The sequence below is a fragment of the Colias croceus genome, chromosome 21 (assembly GCF_905220415.1).
Source record: "Colias croceus chromosome 21, ilColCroc2.1".
Taxonomy (NCBI): domain Eukaryota; kingdom Metazoa; phylum Arthropoda; class Insecta; order Lepidoptera; family Pieridae; genus Colias; species Colias croceus.
In genome coordinates, this window is record NC_059557.1 from 1,110,929 (window position 1) to 1,135,266 (window position 24,338).

Consider the following 24,338-nt stretch of genomic DNA (forward strand, 5'->3'; position numbering starts at 1 on the left):
TTCGACATGTCGGTTTCCTCGCGATGTTTTTAAAGTGAAACTTTTATTGCATCTCAAACTTTTTGGTCTGTGTAGCGCATGTCGCGTTACACACGATACGTACGATAATTATCGTACAAATACGATAATTTTTAGTTAAATGTCTATAGTGTGAAAAAAAGTTTCACTTTTACCGTGGTTTCATAAAACCACACAACATTTTTTTTTCATCACTATTTCGAACAGTGGTGCAATGGTGATGTTATAGCACAGATAAATTGAAATATCAGTTTATTATCGTTGGTAATTTCTAAAACTATGTTATGAAAGTGCTTCTAGAACAAGTCTAATTTAATATAAACTATACCCGGCGCGGCCTAAGATGATCCCTATGACACTGACAGTTATTCTCAAGAGACAAACTTGTAATGGCGTCACCATTAAATTAGAAACTTAATGGAGGCGTCTAAAAATGGCATTTATTAATTTTTACGTAGCTTTATCCTATTACAATGATATTCCGTTGGAATTATAACAATCCTTATCATTTACGAGAAATTATATCAATCTGACTTTACGTTTACGTCCTTCAAAACTTACATCGTTGGCATTTATCGACTAGTGCGGAAAGTATCGATAAACAAATTTCGATAATGGAAACGAGTTCACATTTTTTCCATGCTTAAGCTATAGTTCATTCACTATTGAATGGAACAGAAGCTCGCAGCATACTTAATTAATAATTACCGTTCGCGTTAATTTACTTACCTATGATAATATAAGTTTTTTAGAAAAATTAAATGGGGGATTCCATTTTCATGATAAAATAATATACACTGTGTTAAACGGGTTAAAAATTACGAGAAAATGATAAGGTGTATTTTTATGTTTTGGAAAACTTTCGTTTTACTTACCGTTTCGTTTACATAATAGACGTTAAAAATTCATTTTATAATATAGAAATTTTACCTGAAAATAAAATTTGTATTATGTTTCCTAAGACGTCCGTAGTCCATTATGAGAGAGTACATCGCCTTTTTCCCCGTGAAGTCGCTAGATGGTGCTAGTTTTAAGCCCGTCACGTGGTACCGCCGCCAGCGCCGCGAGTGGTGGGGACAAAACTCACCACAGTTCCGGCAAGCCACCAGAAATATCCTCATTGTTCGTCTCATAAATGATACGGTAGCACTGGTGCAAAAATAACACCAGGAAGACCTTATCTGGACTACGGACGTCTTAGGAAACATAATACAAATTTTATTTTCAGGTAAAATTTCTATATTATGTGTTCCGTTTGACGTCCGTAGTCCATTATGAGAGAGTTGTTTGTTATCTCCTGGTGGCTTGATAAATAAAACGCAACAATGTGATAGAGTAATGCCCCAAAAAGGTTATAAATATCCTATAAACAAAGTATATACTTAATGTATAAAATCATGACTTTGATAATTATTGAAAATTTGTCTCAATACCTTATACATGGTACATAATACATCCATAAATATACTACAAGTACCTATATCTTGTCAATATTTTAATCAGTATATGCCTTTCAACCTGAGTAGGCTGAAAAATCTCGATTGTGATTACTAATGACTTCTATTTTGATTAGCATTATATACACTACGACAATAATATAATAATAATTCCACCATGTGGCGGAAACACGGGGGTTCGAATCCCACCTTGTGATCGAATTTATTATATTCTTTAAAAAATTTGTATGTAAATACTAAATAATAATGTTTATAAACATCTCTCTAGTTTACTTTTGCAAGAATGTCATTAACTAGATATTTTTCCAAATAGATTGATGATGCTACTACAACTATGTAACATCACCCAGATTTCGACCTCGACTCGAAAACAGCTCGCTTTACCCTGCCACCTATGATAGCCGCTGTAGCTGGTCTCACCGGATGCTGTGTAGTAATAAACAAATTAGTCAGAGAACCTCTTATGGATTGGAAATGCAAAGAAACGTTCTTATGTGCCTTGAAACTGGATTTATATTTACATAATAATTGCTAGTATGTGGAAGAATATGTTTTGGAGCCCAATGCGGAATGCGAGGTTAAAACGCGTCTTCACTATCGACCCATTGTTTTGAATTGTAATGTAAACAGGAATAAATAGAGAACACGTCCAAAAGATAATAACAGTAATCACATAGCTGCGCGTTAATAAATGCAAACAATTTTTTGTTTATTTTATTAATCACTTATATAAATAATTATTATGCTGATTTATTTTAAAATTATTTCGATAAGAGTTTTTGAATAATCTTCCTTGCCTTCCGGATTTGTAATTTTGAAAGATTTGTTCTAGCTAAGGAAATACCCTGAGGTAATGTTTGCTTAAATGATCAGATGAAATTTTAATATAATTTTATTTTAATACAAACTGACTGATTTTATGTATAAGAATAGTGTACTAAACCGTCAGTTATACATAATTTAGCTAAGCATTTAGCATCCTTTTATAGCCTGGTCAGTAGTTACCAGCAGTCTATGTATGTTTCTATTTTTTTAAGCTGTCCATCAAGGTGTACAACAGATTGATCTATCCAAAATGAGCCAGACTTTCAGCTGTAGGTTCTGTATATGAGTTGGTGCTGAACCTGTGCGTGTTTGTCAGTGAACGATTGAGAAGACTTATCCTGATAGTAGCACGGCTCTTGAGGTCTGGGTGCAAAGACTGGTTCTTCCACTTGGGTAGTATTATAATGAACTCGAGGCAATAGAGCCGGTTGTTTAGGTTTAAGTCTGTCTTACTTGAGATGACGTAAGCTGTTTGAGCTGTGATTAAAATTTATTTGTAGAATTCCCCTCTGATTGGAAATGTTTGTGTCGACTGTTCGAGCACGTTGCATTAGGAGCCGGCGCGATTGCGCGAGGATTCGGCTTCCTAGCTGTACAGCTTGTGAAGTGTTCAAACGTTCAAACTAATAACTCTTGTCAAAGAGATCTCGTTCTGCCTTTGAATGAAATTTTTTCTTACTACCTCGACTGTCAAGGTTAGGAAAGCTATTACTGCAAACATTTCAATTTCCATACCAACTTTTTTGACACTGGGTCCAAGGTCCTTTCATTCAATGCTTTGACTTTCCTGTGAATTGGATACGGCTGGTAGATATACTTGTTTTTACACTTACTTGCTTTTAAAAGATGTTTTTGAACTAGATCTTTAACAAGTGCGGCAGTTCATTCTTCCCCGGAGGGAGACAAAGGTTTCAAAGTTGATTAGCCCTAAGAGGCGTTCCTGTAGCGCTGTGGCGTGTGTCAGTACATCCTTCCCCGGAGGATGATAAAATTTGCAACGATGACAAACCTTGATAGGCGTTCCTGTGGCGCTACAGCGTGCGTAAGTGCATCCTACCCCGGAGGGTGATGAAGGTTTCAAAATGAAAAACCTGAGAGGCGGTCCTGTACCGCTGCAGCGTGCGCCACTGCATCCATCCCCGGAGGGTAATGGAGGTTGCAAAAATAATAAGCCCGTGGGGCGTTCGTGTAGCGCTGCGGCGTGCTCCAGTGCATCCTTACCCGGAAGGTGATAGAGGTTGCAAAAGTGCTAAACCTGTGAGGCGTTTCTGTAGCGCTGCAGCGTGCGCCAGTGCATCCTTCCCCGGAGGGTGATGAAGGTTGCAAAGGTAATAAGCCCCGAGAGGCGTTCCCTTGGCGCTATAGCATGCGGCAGTGCATCCTTCCCCGGAGGGTGATGAAGGTTGCAAAGTTGAGAAACCCTAAGAGGTGGTGTGCCTGCTTGAGGGACCAACTGCCTGCTATTAAGCCTGTTTTTAGGCACTGACACTTTCAATTTACCATTTCCATTTTCCAACTTGCTTCCGTGCTCCAAACCATTCGTAGAAAATCTTAAACGCTCGGGTGTCAGAATAGATTCTATCGGATTGATATTCCAAAGTAGGTTAGAGACGAACTTTATTTCGAATTGAGTTGAATTGCAATTCCAAAGTCTCTGCAAGCCAACCAATTGGCGATTTGTGCTGAACAATGATACAATATAACATAATATGTAAATTTTTTACATTTCTTGCAAAATAAATAATTTCATTTCATTTCAATGTGGTATACATGCTGTTCTGGTGAATGTAAATCATTGCCCACGTAGATCACCAAGTAAAGGCCACAGTCCCTTGGTTCTTGAGCAGTCCAGTTTGTGACTGTCGCAAACATTCTATGAGCTGACGCTAGCCCGAAGGGCTGATACGTTATCTTAAGTAATCGACCTTCGTTTATGATGTATTTATAATATCGATATGGTATTCAATAGTGATACAAGGATATAGGAGGCGTCGATACGTACGGGTAGTCGATAGCCTCGCAAATACAAAAATTATAATTTTAAGTAGAGTATGTCATGTCACAGTTAACAGTGGGTGTGAAATTGAAAATTACTCTGTATTTGCAGAACTTGCTTTTCTTAATTATAAAAAGGGGTGATTAACAATAGAGTCATGGTGTTCGATTGACGAACCCCTGATGTTCAATAGTGGCTTGAATCTCCAAAGACATAAAATATGATGTCCGAGTTAAAGAATAAATAAATATTATTACCTCTAAGTGAAAACTATGGCTGGTTTTCGAATTACATGGTATTCGAGGGTGATGAGATTAATTTGAGCTTTGTTTGTTGAAAATCTCTCCCCCCCCCCTTTTTATTCTTTTGGTGTTTCCCCTGATTCTAACTTTTGTATTGATGAAATGATTTGAAACGACTTAAAAAGTCGATCTTAGCGGTTATTGAATGTACTGGTAAAAACTGATTGTGACGAGTTTTAAACCAACTTATCAAATCCGCCTATCTGCATACGCAGCGTATGCCATGCCAGGCGTATGCCATGATTAGTAAGTTAAAAAATACATTCCACAGCGGGAGGAATTTTATATGAATTTAAACTTATCAATAATCTCCTTCAAAGCATCTCTATTAATTCTTAAGTTTATTTGTATAGAGAATAGATATCGCATTTAAATTTAGCAGTAATTAGGCACAGAGTCGCGGACTAATTTAATACGTCAGGCAAAAATTATTATTAATATAATTGTAAGAAATTGATAATAATAATTTACCTATTTCTATTGTGCTTACAAGATATAGGCAACTACATTCTACTTGATTCGACTCGTATCGGATGGATTTTCTAATCTAACGATATTAAGAAATCGTTTTTTTTTTTTTTTTTTTTTTTTATTTACCCTCAATTCGGAAAAGGAAGGCACATTCACATACATTTATAATGTCCGCGTAGCGAATACGATTCAAGGAGGAATAAAATCAAAAGATCGAAACACGTTTCGGATCTGCTTTCGGCAATTAATACTATCTTAAAACCGATATGTGTGAAAATGGATTATCTAACGTGTAACATCCAGTAATAACCATTCACGTTGAAAGATTTGTATTGAAATCATCGTAAATCACGTATAATGTATTAATAACGTGACTCACCGTGTTGAGACAATATCTCAAACCTGCACACGAGCGGCTGAGCGCGCGCTGGCGGCGCCATACACGCTGCGGCGGTTCCTCGTCGTCGCTGGACCCCGAACAAGTAGAACTCAGCTCGGAAACACGTAGAAAGCGCACTGTTAAGACGCTCGACACGATTCGGTAGGCCCTTGGCCTGCGCTATAGACCTATGGTCGCGATGCCACGCTCGTGGTTGCAGATTTATACTTCATATAAATCCGAATTTCGTTCTTCGTTTGAAATAACGATAACGCAGGTAACACTATTCAATATTCATTTCACTATGAAACGTAACGGACTTTTTATAAAACTATAAAACTATTTAAAAATAAAAAACTGAACTTTCTACTTCAATCTCGAAAGTTCGTTTAAAATTGTTACTTAAATTTATTTAAATTTAAATTATGAATATATGTATTTTAAAATACAGTATTTTAAAATAACATATAATCTAACGACTTGCGTACGGTTTGAAAAACGACGCAACAATGAGGATATTTCTGGTGGCTTGCCGGAACTGTGGTGAGTTTTGTCCCCACCACTCGCGGCGCTGGCGGCGGTACCACGTGACGGGCTTAAAACTAGCACCATCTAGCGACTTCACGGGGAAAAAGGCGATGTACTCTCTCATAATGGACTACGGACGTCAAACGGAACACATAATATTTGTAAAAACATGTTTACCGAGGTGGCTGAATGCAAACCACGCCTTTGCCTATAAAATAGTAAAGTATCGACACGATCCATCATACGAGCAATCACTAAGACGAACTGTCATAGGGATCATCTTAGGCCGCGCCGGGTATAATATTATAAAGCTGAAGAGTTTGTTTGTTTGAACGCGCTAATCTCAGGAACTACTGGTCCGATTTGAAAAATTATTTCGGTGTTGGATAGCCCATTTATCGAGGAAGGCTATAGGCTATATATCATTACGCTTAGACCAACAGGAGCGGAGCCACGCGGGTGAAACCACGAAGCGCAGCTAGTAAAATATACATGTTTAAGATTGTGTTTTATTTGAAGTCCGAGGTCCTCAACATTGCTAATTTATTACGGATGTAATAATATAGAAAATATCTACCTTTGACCCATCTTTAAAACTTGGTCACTTGGCCATAAGATAAGATATCATCACGGGAAAGTCACGTGTTTCATATTATTGATAACTTGAATAAGACGTAGTTTATTTATAATAATGTATATCTTTGTTTTGTTTTTCCTTTTGTATTTAATTGTTTATAATTATTGTAAGAAATGTTCTAATTGGCAAAAAGATGGTTGGAAGTTAGGTTTATGTACGGGTAGTGATGGTTGTTCTGGATTTAATATAACAAATACAATGAATAAAAATGAATCACTGAAAATAGAACTAATCTAAATAAAATAATCCGCCAGGTTGCCTGGTAGAGATTGCTGTTTAGCAATAAGGCCGCCTTTTGTGCAAATTATGCTTTGTAATACTATTTTTTTTGCATAATATTGTTTCTGATATTTTGTACAATAAATAATTAAAATTTAAAAATAAATAAATATTATACTTATTTTATGAAGATGAAGAATTTGTCTGTTGAAAGCATTGAAAGGCGATTGTATTATTTTACTTATTATCGAATACGCAAGCGTCGCCGCGTTAATTAATTAGTCGAGAAAAAGAAGAGAGTAGAATAATTATGTAAAACAATGATTTTGTATTGTATAGCGCAGTGGTAGAGCAGGCTCCAAGGAGATGTTCGTTTGCAAAAATAGCGGACCTAAATCTGACTTCTGATATAATATATTGTATAGATCCCAGACATCCTATAGACAGATGTTGCCAACCAGTTTTGTGGTCCCCCTCCCCCCACCCTGGTTATTAAATATGGCATACAAAGAAAAAAAATTAAAATTTCCAAAACATGCCGTGTGGGGTATCAAATGAAAGAGCTTATTGAGTAGATCACGAATATATAGCATACTATAACATTTCTTACACTTTCTATAAGATTTTTTAGAAAATTTACGAAAATGCTCCATTTTTGAGTTAACTTTAAACCACTATAGATTGAAAACTCATGAATATATTTTTTAAATTATTATTTTAAATAATTAACAATAGTCCATTGTTTACGATTCAATAGTTCGTACAGTGAAATACAAGAAGATAGATGGTTATTACTAGACATCGGATTATATGCACTAACAAAATGCCAAAATATGCATGCAAATATGCACTAAAAAAGGCCGAAATATGCACTAAAAACGACTGATATGCCTAAAATATGCACATATAAATCAAAAAAACCTTTATTATTTTTATGTATTTAAATCAAAGATTTTACAAAAACATTGAAATTTTCTTGAAATTGAGTATAGTTTTTGTGCCAATATACAATCAAGCATTTTTACCAAATTTTCGAGCGCAAATTTGTGACGTTTGTCACCCGCGAGCCCAGTGTTGCCACCTTAACCCTTTCCGGGCTAAATCTAGCCCTTTTTTGGAATTCAACCCGTGTTTTACGTTTTTAGCCCCAAAAGGGTAATCTAGCCCTATCTTGAATGGCTCAAAATTTACTTAAAATGGAGCCCATTTTGTAATTTTTTGCCATTTTACCATGCCAAAATAGGGTTTGTTTACTCGCTGAGCGTTCTGATTGGCTAATAAAATAAAGGTTAGTCGACCAATCAAAACTCCCGCTACTTAACGATTTATGCACGAAATATGCACGATTGGGGAAAAAGGCTAAAATATGCACTAACGCCGTAATTAGAGAGTTTTATGCATTTGCATATGCAAATATGCAAATGCATATAATCCGATGTCTAGTTATTACTTTAAATGTATGTAGGTATGTTCAAGCATATCTTTTAAACAACTTATCATAATTTGTTGAATGAGGTATCATTAGAATAGCTTTGATAGTTCTCTACATATAGGGTATATGACGTCATACGAATTTAAAAATGGCGCCCTTGAACGGTAAATTTTCGTACTTTACAACTGACTCCAAAAAAGTAGGTTCTTAATTCGACAGATTTTTTTTTTGGTTTGTCTTCTAAATAATATAAATAAAATTATATAACCACCACTTAATGATAGCGTCTATTGTCAAACAGTAATATATATTTAATTAACTTTAAATTACTTAAAATGGACGCAATTATAACATCAATAACGACAATTTAATAGTACCTATCTAATACAAAGTTAAAAAATAAAACCAGTTATTTAATAAAAAGTTTATAAAATTGAATCGATCGCCATTCCCGTGTTTATAAACAAAATAACAAGAAAAATATTAAATCAACTCTTTGTTTATAAATAGAATTCATGAGAAATTGTTTTGACTGATTTATATAGGATGTTAATTGAAAGTTGAATGCTATCGTTTATTATAGTAACGTTTTTTTTATACACAAATTAATATTAAATGGTGATTGTGTATCATAGTTTAGTTATTTTTAATATATTCTACTATAAAAAATGAGGGCGTAAGTTTTAGATCTAAAGATAGATAAATTTGTAAAACAGAAAAATAATTTAAGGGGGGCAATTGCGAAAATACTTACTATACTTACGTGGAAGTCGCGGGCAGAAAGCAAGTCAACTTTAAATTTTAAAGTTTGCATATATGTAGGATATACCATTGATTATAAAAAAAATAATTAACGGTATTGATAGAATTATTTTTATAACTGAAATATCTGCATGCAGCACATATAATATTAAAGTGGATTAATGCCTTAATAACCGGCGTGAAAAAATTGAATTGTTTCCTTGTAAAACAGTATTATTGTTGTATTATTAATTATAATATTACATTTCAATGTTAAATCCATTAAACACAATTAAATATTTCGAAAAGCAAAACTATACCACATATTTTGTTACAAAAAAAAATATCGATTTGCCGCCTCGAGATTGGACTCTACAAACTCGTCAAGGATAAAAAAATAAAAAAAAAAGACTTACTGTAAATGGTTTCCATAAAAGAATATAAAAACTATTAAACTTTGGAGCGCGCAGGCTGCGCGCGCGCTTCGGTGATATCGACACAACTGTGCCAGTCACGATACAAGAATATATTATATAATCTAAATGGATCAAGCATTTGTATGCTCTTAATTTTTTTTTCATATTTGCTACTTTTACATTAGCTCATATTATTATATTATTAGCTTCACCTGTAAGTTTGTATGTAACTGACTCCTGGAGTAGATTTTGACCAATTTTAGGGATAGATTGAGATTTAATTGAAACTTTGTATGTTTCAAGAGTCGGCAATGTAATTAAATCTTATTGTTGCCTGTTTTTCAGTTCATTTTGGAACTCTATTTAATAATACCTTACTAAGTACTTAAATAATATCGTTCGGAGCTGATTTCCTCTTGAACTATTCTATCTAATAAAAACCGCATAAAAATGTAATAAGAGTTTCAAAAACCTTAACTACACACATACTTATACATAGGGAAAGACGGACAGACAGAAGCAACTTTTTTATACTATGTACCTAGTTAGTGAGCTCTTCCTCGAGAAATTGCGTATACTATACAAAAATAATGTTTCAATTAGAACTAGTACCAGTACTATTATACCTAAATTCTGTGCTAGTGTTTCCAGAGATTTGCTTGTTGAAACAAACAAACTCTTCAGCTTTATAATATTCGTGAGATTCCAATAGAGTGCAGTCACGTGAAGTCGATTATATAATTTTGAACTAGATAGGTACTTAGAACCTTGACAAATAGTCAAAATTTATTTAAAACTAGTTTTGGAACATATTTAATAATATGTAAATGAATAATTAAAGTTGATTTTTGGATTATCCTCATATATTTAAAATCGTATAATTTCTATGTCGGTGAATTAGAAAAATATAAATTCAAACACAGTTTTTTTTATTTTACTTACATATCTATTTAATGCGTCTTTTCCTTGGTCTTTTCTATGAATAGGGTAAGTTAGGTATTTTACAAAAATCGATTTTAGTTTCTCTTAAAATCCGCAAAATTGTGTATGTTGCACTATGAACTTTGTTCCTGAATATGAAGGCATGTTAATAGTGTCAGCAAATTTATATAGATGGCGCTGTAATAAATTTTAAAATAAAGATTTTATTTTCGTTTTGTTTGAGACGCTTGTATTTGATACTAACTTACTTTAAATCTTCAAAATTATGTTATTAAGAAATAATATAACATACATTTGTACATTTTATTATAAAATCAACTACTTACACCCAAACGTCAAGTTACACATTTACAACGTGGATTTCGACGAAGTTATCAAGTGTTTCGCTAGATGGCGCTGAAAACAATTTATTTTTCCCGTATAAGTGTGAAATACAAATATTTTTAATCTCAATTAAATCGACTTATCGTTCAAGACGACAGTCAAGACTGATATATTTTATAGTTGTAATTGGCGGCCAAATTTCGTGGGCGTTTCCTTTTCCATTACATTTCCAAAAGTATAATATTTTCCGATAATCGATAAATAAGTATAATAGACTAGCTTTCCGTCCACAGCTTCGCCCGTGTTTTCAAAGAAAAACCCGCTAAGTTCCCGTTCCCGTGGGATTTCCGGGATAATACCTATCCTATGTGTTAACTGTTAATCTAAGTTACCCTTTATGTGTGCGCTTCATTGTAATCGGTTCAGTAGTATTTGCGTGAAAGAGTAAAAAACATTCATACACATACATCCATCCTCATAAACTTTCGCATTTATAATATTAGTAAGATACTTTACCATTGCCACTAACACATAGATAGTAAATACTAAATACCTATATAATTATAAACTTGTTACACAAACGTACCGTCAGCACAAGTTTGAGCTCAATCTCAGGGGAATTAAGTTCAAATTTGCGTGAAACTTTATTTGCTGACGCTACTATTAGAGATGAACTAAGATGTGTGCACGTTTACATTGTAGCTGCAAACTTGGGGAATGCCTTTGCCAGCATTGTTTGTGGATTATAATATTATAGTAGTTTATATAATAACATGTAAACATTATAAAATAACATGTGTTACCTGATCAAACACAGGCTGCTATTTTCAGTTACACAATTTTCAAGAAATAGAGGATATAGAATCATGTTTTACACACTAACCTATTTTATTAGTATGGGTGAATCTGATCAAATATTGTCAGTGTGGTTTTACAAATCGAAACATTTTAGCTTTATGAATTGGTATGTCATGATTATTTTCTATTCATTTTTTCGGAGTTTTGGTAAAAATAACAACGTGAATTAAAAATAATGAAGTTAGATTTATGTTTGTGAAATAAATTTCAAATTTTTTAATATATTATTGGGTGCGATATACAAACATACAGTTCTCAGTTCTTCAGTTTCATATAAGAAAAAATAAATATTGTTTATATTCAGTTTGTCTCTTATCTGCAATGCTAGTAACAAAGTTAACAAAGTATTTCTACAAATCGAGGACTCCAACTTTAAATATAATGAAAAACGAAACGATTTCGTGTTTTATTCGCTAACTTCAACAGTAACTGTAATTCAATTTTACACGATACGATACGGATCCGTCACGACTGCATGTGTAATAGGTACTTTAAGAGATACATTTCTTGTACAGAAAATTGAATGAATACTATAAATTGTATTCGTTTAATTTTGTGTGAATTCTCCACAGAACTACTCAGTTTTACCGAAAATGGATACCACCTCATTATAAAAATAGTCTATGTTCATTACAAAATTTTAATGCATGTCTAGTAATTATATCTAATATATAAAAATCAATGCCACTTTTCGTTGTAATTCCATAACTCGAGAACGGCTGAACCGATTTCGATAATTCTTTTTTTATTATATTCCTTGAAGTACGAGGATGGTTCTTATGTAGAGAAAACGTAAACATGTACCACGGGCGAAGCCGGGGCGGACCGCTAGTTAAATTTAAAAATTAACTGTAGTCATACTATAACACTATCAGCTATATTGTATGTACATAATAAATTATAACACTTAGTTTTATTCTCGACGAATTAACATTTTTCCATAGGTAAGTACTCCTATTCGAAAACGACAAAGTTCTCAAATAAAATAGAGGTATATATGTCGTGGCCATATCGTAGATTTGATCATTTCATGATATGAGTGGCCATTTCACGAAATGGTCGCATATCGTGAAATGGCCAACATAGTTTGATCAGATCGTTAAATCGTCAACGTTTCACGATTTGGTCATCCACATTTGGCCAGATCGTATAAAATATAAATAGTCCATAAAATATTAAAAAATTTCAGAATATATTCTAAAAACTAGTTTAATGTCATTTAAGTTAGTGCCGCGGCAGCGGCCGATGAATGCCAAAAGCGAATCGTTTTTGCAATAGAAAACAGTAAGGTTAGGTTAGGTTAGGCTTTGATAAACAACGCACGAGCCGAGCGAGCAAAGCGAGCGTGCCGCGGTAGCGGCCGGCGAGTGCCAGAAGCGGATGGCTTTTTAAAAAACAAACAATTATAATAATATATGTAGTAGTAGTTTCTTAAATTATTTTATTTAAGTCGCATTTTTTCTTAAATACATAATATAAGATATCCACATTTTCCATAGTACTCGTACCTCTTCGTCGTAAATTCTTTGCTATGACTTTCTTCATAATATTGTTATTAAACGTTTTTAACTGCGAATAATTTAATTTTCGCCAGCGGCCGCCATCTTATCACATAAACACAGAGTTTGCAGCGCCTCTACCAACGATTAATGTAACTATTTTACGATATGATCAAATAATTTTGATCATTTCATGAAAAAACCGTGCGTTAATTGGCCATATCGTGAAACGATTTCTTATCATTGATCTGCCCAAACCACATCATGATGTGGCCAAACTAAATTGGCCATTTCACGATATGCGACCATTTCGTGAAATGGCCACTCATATCATGAAATGATCAAATCTACGATATGACCACGACATATATATATAATCATACAACCGATACGATATTATATCGCATCGTGTAAACCAGATTCAAGAGTAAATATAATTCGGAGGCCTACAAAGTTACACTATTTGTACCGATGCCGAATTGTTGTTAGAATCGTCGATTTGTTCGGAAAAGTTTGATTACTTTTTTCCCTTAAGCGAGACTCGCTGTGGTATGTCGCAAATTAGTTTCTTGAAGTGGTATAATAAGGGATTTTTACTAGATATTGTTTGAACGCTGGGTTTTAAAGGACTTTTTGGTAGACGAAGTTCAGAGTAGGCACTGACAGGTTAATAATGTTATTATATTTTATGGGTTTATAAGGGGCCAATTTACTTAATTATTTTTTGGAGTTTGATATTCAGAATTACGGCACACTGGCATGGCTGTGTGGTTGTGCTGATTTGAGCAACATTTTATTTGTAATAAATCTTTCATTTGCCGTTTTCACACGTTGTAGGTACTTCGGGAAAATTATGTTTCTTTTTATTCATCATTAATTTCGATCGTATAAGATTTACCATCATTAAAATTATTTGTCTACTAGCTTCCGCCCGCGACTCCGTCCGCGCGGATGTCGGTCTTCGCGTGGATGGCTTATTTCTCCATTTTGAGTAACTCTGACAATGATATCTTATAAATATCTATTGGACCCAAATACGGCTAGGCCTGTATTAATACGCCACGTGTGTTCGCGGTTCTACAGAACAACGTCTATGGATAAAACTGAAAAATTAAGATTAATTTTTTTCTACGTATTTTTTCAGGATAAAAAGTATCCTATTTTACGCCCAGGATCATCATCATCATCATCATCATCAGCCCATATACGTTCCCACTGCTGGGACACGGGCCTCCTATTAGGGTACAGGCCATAATCCACCACGCTGGCCAAGTGCGTGTTGGCGGATGACGCATGTCGTCGAACTTTTTAATTCTTCGACATGTCGGTTTCCTCACGATGTTTTCCTTCACCGTTCGAGCAGTGGTGATGTTACAACATGCGCAGATAAATTGAAAAATCAATTTATTTCCTGCGCGCTCGCCTGGTCTCGAACCCCGGACTTATCGATTCGAAGTCCGAGGTCTCACCACTGAGCCACCACTGCTCTTAGTCACGCCCAGGATAATAAGGTATAATTATACCAAGTTTCATCGAAATCGAACCATTAGTTTTCACGTGATGCCTACAGACAGACAGACAGACAGACAAAAAATTTTTTAAACACATATTTGGGTTTGGTATTGATCCAGTAACACCCCCTGGTATTTATTTTTTCAATATTTTCAATGTACAGAATTGACCCTTCTACAGATTTATTATATGTATAGATATCTACTTCTAAAGCGTTTAAAAATGAATAAGAAAAGTGTTGTCTTGTGTTGTTATTATTTTGGCTACATGTATGACTGAGAGGATCGATTATTATTGGAAATTAAAATATAAAAATTCCTTAAAACTCCAAAGATTTGTTTCATCTATCTATCATAATATTATGGTACATAGTTATTTCCAAACACACATTCTAGAAAGTTCTAGAAATAAAGAACCCTAAGAGTGTGGTTCAGCCCATTCTTCCCCATTCAAGCTCATAAGTGACATAACAGTAACGGGGTTACAGTAATATATTTTCCTTCAATATAGCAAGCATTACTAAGACGGATTCCCTGAGATTCGTCTAGTGATGTTATGTGTCTATCGATAAATATATTCATCGATAAAAGATCTTGTATGTTTTCTAAATTTAACTTTGGTTTCAATTTAGGTTTCCATTTCATTGATGACACCATATGACCTTCCTGTTTTCTTATTTCATTTAGAATCTTGTTCTATCCTGTCGCTGTTGTTTTATCCTCCAATTATCTTTATCCCGTCGCGCTTACTTGGGGCCCAATATTGTTGTCGTCGTCGTCGTCGTTTCAGCCGTGGGACGTCCACTGCTGGACAAAGGCCTCCCTCAGGGTTTTCCACCACGACCGGTCACCGGCGGCCTGCATCCAGCGGCTCCCTGCCACTCGGACCAGGTCGTCTGTCCATCTTGTGGGTGGTCGTCCCACGCTTCGTCGTCCAGTACGTGGTCTCCATTCGAGAACCTTTCTGCCCCAACGGCCATCGGTTCTGCGGGCTATGTGCCCAGCCCATTGCCACTTCAGCGTGCTAATCCGGCGAGCTATGTCGGTGACACCGGTTCTCCTACGGATCTCCTCATTTCTGATTCGATCTCGTAGGGAAACTCCGAGCATAGCCCTTTCCATAGCACGTTGAGCGACGCTGAGTTTGTGCACAAGGCCCAGGGTTAGAGACCACGTTTCTGTACCGTATGTCATCACCGGCAACACACATTGCTCGAAGACTTTTGTCTTCAGGCACTGAGGGATTTTGGACGAAAAGATGTTATGTAACTTCCCGAACGCTGCCCATCCGAGTCGGATTCGACGATTGACCTCTTTCCCGAAGTTGGACCTGCCTAATTGGACGGTTTGTCCGAGGTAGACATATTCGTCAACAACTTCGAGAATAGAGTTTCCAACAGAGACCGGAGTGGGCACAACATGGACATTTGACATGATTTTCGTCTTGTCCATGTTCATGCTAAGGCCCACTTGTTGTGAAACTCTGTAGAGGTCATCGAGCATTGTATTAAGGTCTTCCAGGGATTCTGCCATGACTACGATGTCGTCGGCAAATCGAAGATGAGAGATGTACTCGCCATTAATATTGATGCCAAGTCCTTTCCATTCCAACAGTTTGAAGGCATCTTCCAAAGCAGCGGTAAAAAGTTTGGGCGAGATCACGTCGCCTTGTCTAACACCGCGCTGCAATGGGATTGCCTTTGTACACTGATCTTGTACTCGGACTGACATGGTGGCGTTTTCGTACAAGCTTCTCAATACTTCGATGTACCGATAGTCAATACGGCACCGCTGGAGAGACCTCAACACGGCCCAGGTCTCGATCGAATCGAAGGCTTTTTCATAGTCCACGAACGCTAAGCATAGTGGCAAATTATACTCTTCGGTTTTCTGTATAATTTGCCGCAGCGTGTGGATGTGGTCTATGGTGCTAAAGCCTTTACGGAAACCGGCTTGTTCGGGAGGCTGGAAGTCATCTAACCTGCGTTCGAGACGATTCGTGATAACCCTTGAAAACAGCTTATAAACATGACTCAAGAGTGATATCGGTCTGTAGTTCTTCAATAGGGTCTTATCTCCCTTTTTGAAGAATAGAACAACCACACTCCTGCTCCATGCTTCAGGCGTTGTGCCCTCGAGCAAGGCGGAATTGAATAGCCTCTGGATAATTTGCCGCAGAGGATTGGTTTTCCACCCGCTCTCAGAAGCTCAGAGGTGATTCCATCCTCACCCGGCGCCTTGTTGTTCTTAAGCTGTTTCAGAGCTATCCTAATCTCGTACAGGCTGATGTCCGGGATATCCTCGGTGAAATGTCGGGTTAGTCGGGCTCTTGGGTCTTTAGCCGGACTATTAACAGGCTTGGCAACTGAGGTGTAAAGCTGCCGGTAGAACCTCTCGACCTCTCCTAATACCTCTGACTTGGCCGACACTACTACGCCACGGTCTGTCTTCAGCTTCGTCAGCCGGCTCTGCCCAATAGACATATCTCTTGCAAACACTTTCGAGCCTTGGTTTCGCTTAGTCGCTTCCTCAATGCTTGAAGCATTAAAGGAGCGAATGTCGTGTCGCAGAGATTTAGATATCAGTCTATTGAGCTGCCTATATGACTTAGCATCTTCAGATGTGCGCAGTGGCATAGAGCGCCGGTCTGCCATAAGTTTCAGAGTGTGGTCTGAGAGTTTTTGCGGGTTTACTTTACGGGTTTTAAAGTGGGACCCAACCGCGCGGATAGTTTCTACCAGCCTGTTATTTAGATCGTCCACTGAAACGCTACTGTCGAGGCAATCGAAGCGATTTTGCAGTTCCAGTTGAAAGCTTTCGGGGTTTTGGATTTGTTCATGGCAAGGACGGAGCGTAGACTTCATCAGACGAGATCTCTCACGTTTGACATCGATATTCAAGATGCCTCGTACCATTCGGTGATCGCTTCCGGTTTTCACCCTGTGGATCACGGAGACATCTTTGAATATTTGTCTTTTCGTGGTCATAATGAAGTCTATCTCATTTTTCGTTTTGCCGTCGGGGCTGAGCCACGTCCACTTCCTGTGGGTCGGTTTCTGGAAGAAGGAATTCATCATAAAAAGACCCTCCTTCTCCAGAAAGTCTGCTAGTCTCTGGCCCCTCGGATTGCGGTGTCCAAATCCAAATTGCCCCACTCTCAACTCATCATCGCCTCTCTTGCCCAACTTTGCGTTGAAATCTCCCATCACAACATTGAAGTGTGTTTTCGAGGTATGTATGGCCCTACTTATGTCCTCATACATAACCTCCACTTCTTCATCGGAGTGAGCCGAGGTCGGTGCGTAAACCTGTATGACCTTCAGCGAATATCTTTGAGATATTCTGAGTATAAGGCACGCTACCCTGCTCGACACACTCTCAATGCTTACGATGTTGTTGACGAGAGATTTGTGGACGATAAACCCGATTCCACCTTGGGACTGTTGGTCGCCCTCCCGGTAGAAGAACAAATTACCGGACGTCAACGTTACCGTGTCCTCCCCCTCTCTTCGGACTTCAGATAACCCTATGACATCCCAGCGTAATTTGCTCAATTCTTCTTCCAGCTCAACAATCTTTTCATCCGTCCTCAATGTGCGTGCATTGTATGTTACCAGGGCCAGGGGTCGTCGGGAGTGGTAGCCGGATCGCATCCGGTGATTCTTAGCACCCCTTGCCCCGCCGTTACCGTAGCCGCTACCGTAGCCAGGAATAGCGGGGCTGCCGGGTACTAGGGGCCTGGTTAAAGGTGTACAATTCATGAGGGGATTTAATGCCAATACTCGCCACGCTTGGCAGGCGGGTTGGCGAGCGCAGTAGATGTGCATGTAAGTCACGGAACGCTGCTGCCCGTTCCGGTATTAGGTATCCCTTAGTCGCCTCTTACGACACCCACGGGAGGAGATGGGGGAGTGCTATTCTTAAACCGGCACCCCACGGTGGATTAACAATATTGTTGTATGGGTAAGAAAATAGAATAATTGATCCTTGATTGTAGGCTCATTCGATTCATAGTTTGGTCAAAGAGATGCCAAAAATCCTTAAGAATACCAAATGAAGGCTATAAGTAAAAAAAAACGACGTGTGGCACTCGGGGACTGCCGCGGTAAAGCTAAATGCATGCTATGCCTTCAAGCCACACCTCCGCCCGTCGGAGTGGGGATCGTGAGGTTATTTCGTTACGGAATTTCTCGATTTGGTCCCCGCGCTCAAGGCCCGCGATAGAAGCTATGCAATAGCTTAAAAATGCTGTATCAACGAGAACAATAAAAGCTATTTAAAATAAAACTGAAAGGTATAGTTCCATATTCATTAATATGGGTACTTTCAAATCAATTCGATTAAAATATCGATATCGATAAAATTGAGCACATCACTATCAGCGTGCAAGGCAATCTCGCTATTTACGAGCGTGCATTGCAGCAGACTGTATTAAATCTACATGAGACTATGTCCTTGCATTAATATCGATTATCGAACAACACTATCGCTTTAACCTATGGGATACCTGTTCATTGAACTATCGCATTAAGCCGTTTATAATGAATGACTGGATAAACAATTTATTTTTTATGAAACAAAACGTTATAATGAGGGAAACTATCTAATGATGAGAGATTGTAAAATAATTTTTAAATAGGTCCAACTATTTTTGGAACAAATATTTATTGTAAGAGAAAAAAAAAATATATATTTCCTCTTAATTTCACAATATTAGTTTAAATATAAAGTATTAATATAGGTAAGTATTCATGTACAATATAAAGTATTTAATTTGGTGTTTTCTATAACAACAAGGTTTCACCTCAATTGAACAATCCAACAAAGAAGAAAGAAAAAGTTCGGTGAATCAACTATTATTATAAGCAAGATTAATCGAGACAAGGACATAATTGTAATTTACAACAAAGACTTTATTCGGGAGAAGTAGATAATAAAGTTAGTTACTTGCGTAATAGAAATAAAATTTATAAGTTTAAACACGTGTATAATACATAGCATTCTTTTAACGTAAATACTACGTCGCGGTCGATACAAATATTTTAAAAATAACTGTATTATCTATCTACATTTTTACATGAAAAGCAGTATCTGACTGACTAAAATTTTAAATTTCATTTTCAAAAATGACTAAACACAATACACAAAACTATTCATAAACTTTTAGAGTCCCTGTTACCCCTGTGCCTAATTTCTCTGGAACGTGAGAGCAATGAAACAGGATTAGCTTTTTTTTTGAGAACTAATAAACTAGTTAAGGTCGCGGCTTTTCCTGCACAGTACTGTCATAAAAATCTTTGTACTAAGTTTCATGCAGATCCGATCATCCTTTTGCGAAGTAGTAACGTAGTAATACACCCTAAAATATTCATGTACCTACTTCAATAATATCTATTTTCCTATACATACCATAATTATCTTCATATTGGGAAAAGCTTAATATCATCCTTCTGCACACGACCTAATAATCCATTCCTATATAATCAAACATAATGGTTTATCAATGAACAGTGAACACGTAAGCACCAACATGTTCATATTAATTTTACTATTACCAGTCGTCCGGAGTTTATACGTTATTTCCCTGTACGGTGATGTCTATAATGACGTGGACTTCTTCACCAGGACCTTCCCATGGTTGGTTGATAATATAGGTGGGGATATCAGCGTAGATTACTTCCTTCTGGGCAGTGGAAGATACTCCATACCTCAAATGTGCGCTTTGGAACAGATGAAATTGAACACGTTTTTACAGGCGCAGTATTTGAAGTGTGAAGCCGAAGGTTTGTTCAATTTCTTTATTGATATTATAATTTTTATCAGCATGATCATCATCATCGACATTAAGAGATACGAAATATTGGGATGCATTTCTAAACTTGTTTTTGTAGTGTATGTACAATTGATCAGTGAAACAGAAGAGAAATATCCTCTTGGAGGAACTTTTCATCAATAGGCAATAAAATATTGTTGAATTCTATATAATATATTTTGTGTAATTGGACAAAAGGAAAATGTATCGAAGCTAATACTTCTCTTGAATCTTACTCAGGTTCCTTCCGAAATCTCTAAGCAGTCACAAACCAGGCTATATTTAAGGACTTAGTAATTTTTTTTCTAAAATGCATACTTCGATCCACAGGTACCGACAGCACCACATGCTTATGTGCAGCCGGGATAGACCCTCACAAATACAGTCATTGCGTCATGACCAAGGGTTCATACGCAAGTCACGCATCTTCCAAATACCAACAACTGAACATCGACGCAAGTCCCATAATAGAAGTCGGATACAAGAACACAGTTTTCGCTGTAGAAGACAGTTGGTATTTGAAGAAAATCTGTACCATATTTGGGGATAATCCTCCAAGGGGATGTGTTGTGCCATTTGCTTGTAATTCTACAGATGTAGTTACTCATAGGAATGGAGTGGCCTTTTTTGATTGTAGTTTTATGAAAGATCAGTGTCGAACGATGCCTACAACGATAACTACGCGCGCGGGAGCGTGAGGTTTTTTCGTTACGGAATTTCTCGATTCGGTCCCCGCGCTCAAGGCCCGCGATAGAAGCTATGCAATAGCTTAAAAAAACTAAAAAGTAGATAGGTATAAAGATCAGATTGACATTTGCGAATCCTTTCCTTAATGCAAAGTCCAAATATTCTATGATGGCGCCTAATAAATGGCAAATTTTGAGTACCAACAAAACAAAATACAACAGAAGACATAATCACATTCCTTTATTCCAGGAACGAACATAAAACGGTAAAGTTTTGAGTTAACAAACTATTACAATGGATGGAGTTAAGTTTCGCTATAAATTTAAATATGAATATGTCGTTGGAAGAAATAAGGAACGAGTTCGGAATAAAATATGGCGTCCCTTACATTGTTTCGAAATAATATCATTAACAACGTTGTGTAACAAAGTTGCACGAACACAGACTAATGTAATATTCTATTATTAATAAAGTAGCAGTTAGGATTGTTGTTAGTTTTAAATTAAAAAAATAGTTTGCTACAGACATTGATTACAAATAATAATGTATTATTAGCATACCTACATATCGTATGGCTGTTCGCTCGGCCTCCTGTTTTTGGAATTCTTAAAATTTATGATCCTAAGCAAAGCAAAGACGAATCCAAAATCATTAAAATCAGGAGTAATTAAAATACCAATAGGTTATCCTTTAATAAGTATTGTCAATTTAATGATAATAATATTAAAAGAAACATATTCTTCGTGTGAAGATGAATATATTCGTATGAAGTTCACTATCGTATGATTATATTATATCAGATGTATTCGCAAATCCATTCATTATTTACTGTGCCAGATCAAAAGTTTAGAAATTATTAATTTCCTTCACGATCTACCGCACTGCAATAAAAATTAAACTATTATAAGTGTATGTTACGCTGCGGTGTAATAGGAGGCCGGAGCTAAGAAATTGTTTTCCTCAAAAGCTCTTGAAAGCGCTAATGGTTTAATATCCTGTCTTATTGTTTGAACTCATTTTGTTTTTAACTTTAAAAGCTAGGTTCAAATAAGAGTTCATGTTTTAATCTAACTATAAGTATTGAGTTTATGTTTAAATTTTTAGTTCAAAGCGTTAAATGGTAAATATATAAAATAAAAATTTACGTTTTTATAAGAATATAAAAAATCTAGTGGTGGAGTTTGTTTTTTTGTTTTATTTAACCCTTAACCCTCGTCACATTGGTTAATTGATTTTCAATTTATTATACCTGTTTATGTTTATGTAATGTACTTACATACCGAGTAGCAAAGGCTGTATTTTTATATTATTATCCTTTAATAATATTATAATCAAAGGGAAAGCTTCTTGAAATAAACACCTACTACTTACAAAATTGTGTGAAGGAGTAACCATTATACATCTATATGTGACTTTGCATTAAGGAAAGGATTCGCAAATGTCAATCTGATCTTTATACCTATCTACTTTTTAGTTTTTTTAAGCTATTGCATAGCTTCTATCGCGGGCCTTGAGCGCGGGGACCGAATCGAGAAATTCCGTAACGAAAAAACCTCACGCTCCCGCGCGCGTAGTTATCGTTGTAGGCATCGTTCGACACTGATCTTTCATAAAACTACAATCAAAAAAGGCCATTCCATTCCTATGAGTAACTACATCTGTAGAATTACAAGCAAATGGCACAACACATCCCCTTGGAGGATTATCCCCAAATATGGTACAGATTTTCTTCAAATACCAACTGTCTTCTACAGCGAAAACTGTGTTCTTGTATCCGACTTCTATTATGGGACTTGCGTCGATGTTCAGTTGTTGGTATTTGGAAGATGCGTGACTTGCGTATGAACCCTTGGTCATGACGCAATGACTGTATTTGTGAGGGTCTATCCCGGCTGCACATAAGCATGTGGTGCTGTCGGTACCTGTGGATCGAAGTATGCATTTTAGAAAAAAAATTACTAAGTCCTTAAATATAGCCTGGTTTGTGACTGCTTAGAGATTTCGGAAGGAACCTGAGTAAGATTCAAGAGAAGTATTAGCTTCGATACATTTTCCTTTTGTCCAATTACACAAAATATATTATATAGAATTCAACAATATTTTATTGCCTATTGATGAAAAGTTCCTCCAAGAGGATATTTCTCTTCTGTTTCACTGATCAATTGTACATACACTACAAAAACAAGTTTAGAAATGCATCCCAATATTTCGTATCTCTTAATGTCGATGATGATGATCATGCTGATAAAAATTATAATATCAATAAAGAAATTGAACAAACCTTCGGCTTCACACTTCAAATACTGCGCCTGTAAAAACGTGTTCAATTTCATCTGTTCCAAAGCGCACATTTGAGGTATGGAGTATCTTCCACTGCCCAGAAGGAAGTAATCTACGCTGATATCCCCACCTATATTATCAACCAACCATGGGAAGGTCCTGGTGAAGAAGTCCACGTCATTATAGACATCACCGTACAGGGAAATAACGTATAAACTCCGGACGACTGGTAATAGTAAAATTCTCTAAAAGAGAAAATAGTAAATAGTAAAACCCTCGTCACATTGGTTAATTGATTTTCAATTTATTATACCTGTTTATGTTTATGTAATGTACTTACCGAGTAGCAAAGGGTGTATTTTTATATTTGTTATCCTTTAATAATATTATAATCAAAGGGAAAGCTTCTTGAAATAAACACCTACTACTTACAAAATTGTGTGAAAGAGTAACCATTATACATCTATATGTATAATGGTTACTCTTTCACACAATTTTGTAATTAATTTGCTTTCTTTCTTTCTTCCTAAATCAGCTTATCTAATATAATAGCTTTATGAAATTTGGTACATATAGATACTTTCCACCCGCGGCGCAAAACCCGCATAGTTCCCGTTCCCGTGGGATTTCCGGGATAAAATCTATCCTATGTCCCGGGGTAAAAATTAGTCTATGTCCTTTTTCGGGTATCAAAATATCTCTATACCAAATTTCATGCAAATTGGTTCAGTAGTTAAGGCTTGATTGAGTAACGGACGGACAGACAGAGGTACTTTCGCATTTATAATATTAGTATGGATAGTCTTTATAAGCACATAATATTATGTTTTTAAACGCAAGAGAAGACACGGGCTCAAGTTAGTAATCTAAATGAGGTACAGTCAGATCATTAACCTGTGCGGTGGAAAAGCTTGTAAAACTGAAACAGCTCGTTACGTGCAAGGGTCAACAATGCAGCCGGTCTGGAGTGCTGCACAAACAGACATTTTAAATACCTGCTTAGC

At 36.4% G+C, this 24,338-nt stretch overlaps 3 protein-coding genes across 3 annotated transcripts in view; 1 reads left to right on the top strand and 2 right to left on the bottom strand.

Annotated features, from left to right (window-relative positions):
• Positions 1-9,504, bottom strand: part of LOC123701264 (venom acid phosphatase Acph-1-like) — a 28,159-nt gene extending 18,655 nt beyond the window's left edge. The window contains exon 1 of the mRNA XM_045648682.1: positions 9,422-9,504. Within this exon, the coding sequence (XP_045504638.1) occupies positions 9,422-9,437 (16 nt within the window). The 5' untranslated portion in view covers positions 9,438-9,504. The remainder of the gene's footprint in view (positions 1-9,421) is intronic.
• A 10,572-nt stretch (positions 9,505-20,076) lies between these two features.
• LOC123701529 lies at positions 20,077-21,065 on the top strand. Its single transcript, XM_045649032.1, has 2 exons — positions 20,077-20,338; positions 20,698-21,065. Exons 1-2 carry the CDS (start codon positions 20,086-20,088, stop codon positions 21,063-21,065), a joined length of 621 nt encoding a protein of 206 aa, XP_045504988.1. The 5' UTR covers positions 20,077-20,085.
• A 1,543-nt stretch (positions 21,066-22,608) lies between these two features.
• Positions 22,609-23,790, bottom strand: LOC123701530. Its single transcript, XM_045649033.1, has 3 exons — positions 23,767-23,790; positions 23,336-23,579; positions 22,609-22,976 (listed from the first exon to the last, which is right to left on the bottom strand). The coding sequence occupies exons 1-3, from the start codon at positions 23,788-23,790 to the stop codon at positions 22,609-22,611; spliced, it is 636 nt and encodes a 211-aa protein (XP_045504989.1).
• Between the last annotated feature and the right edge of the window lie 548 nt (positions 23,791-24,338).

What these genes read in the sequence shown, in the direction of transcription:
- LOC123701529 (XM_045649032.1), top strand. Translation starts at nt 20,086, where the DNA reads ATGTTCATATTAATTTTACTATTACCAGTCGTCCGGAGTTTATACGTT. An exon ending in TTTGAAGTGTGAAGCCGAAG is followed by an intron (nt 20,339 to 20,697) that starts GTTTGTTCAATT and finishes TTCGATCCACAG; the next exon opens with GTACCGACAGCACCACATGC.
- LOC123701530 (XM_045649033.1), bottom strand. Translation starts at nt 23,790, where the DNA reads ATGGTTACTCTTTCACACAATTTT. An exon ending in TTACTCTTTCACACAATTTT is followed by an intron (nt 23,580 to 23,766) that starts GTAAGTAGTAGG and finishes TTTCTCTTTTAG; the next exon opens with AGAATTTTACTATTACCAGT. An exon ending in TTTGAAGTGTGAAGCCGAAG is followed by an intron (nt 22,977 to 23,335) that starts GTTTGTTCAATT and finishes TTCGATCCACAG; the next exon opens with GTACCGACAGCACCACATGC.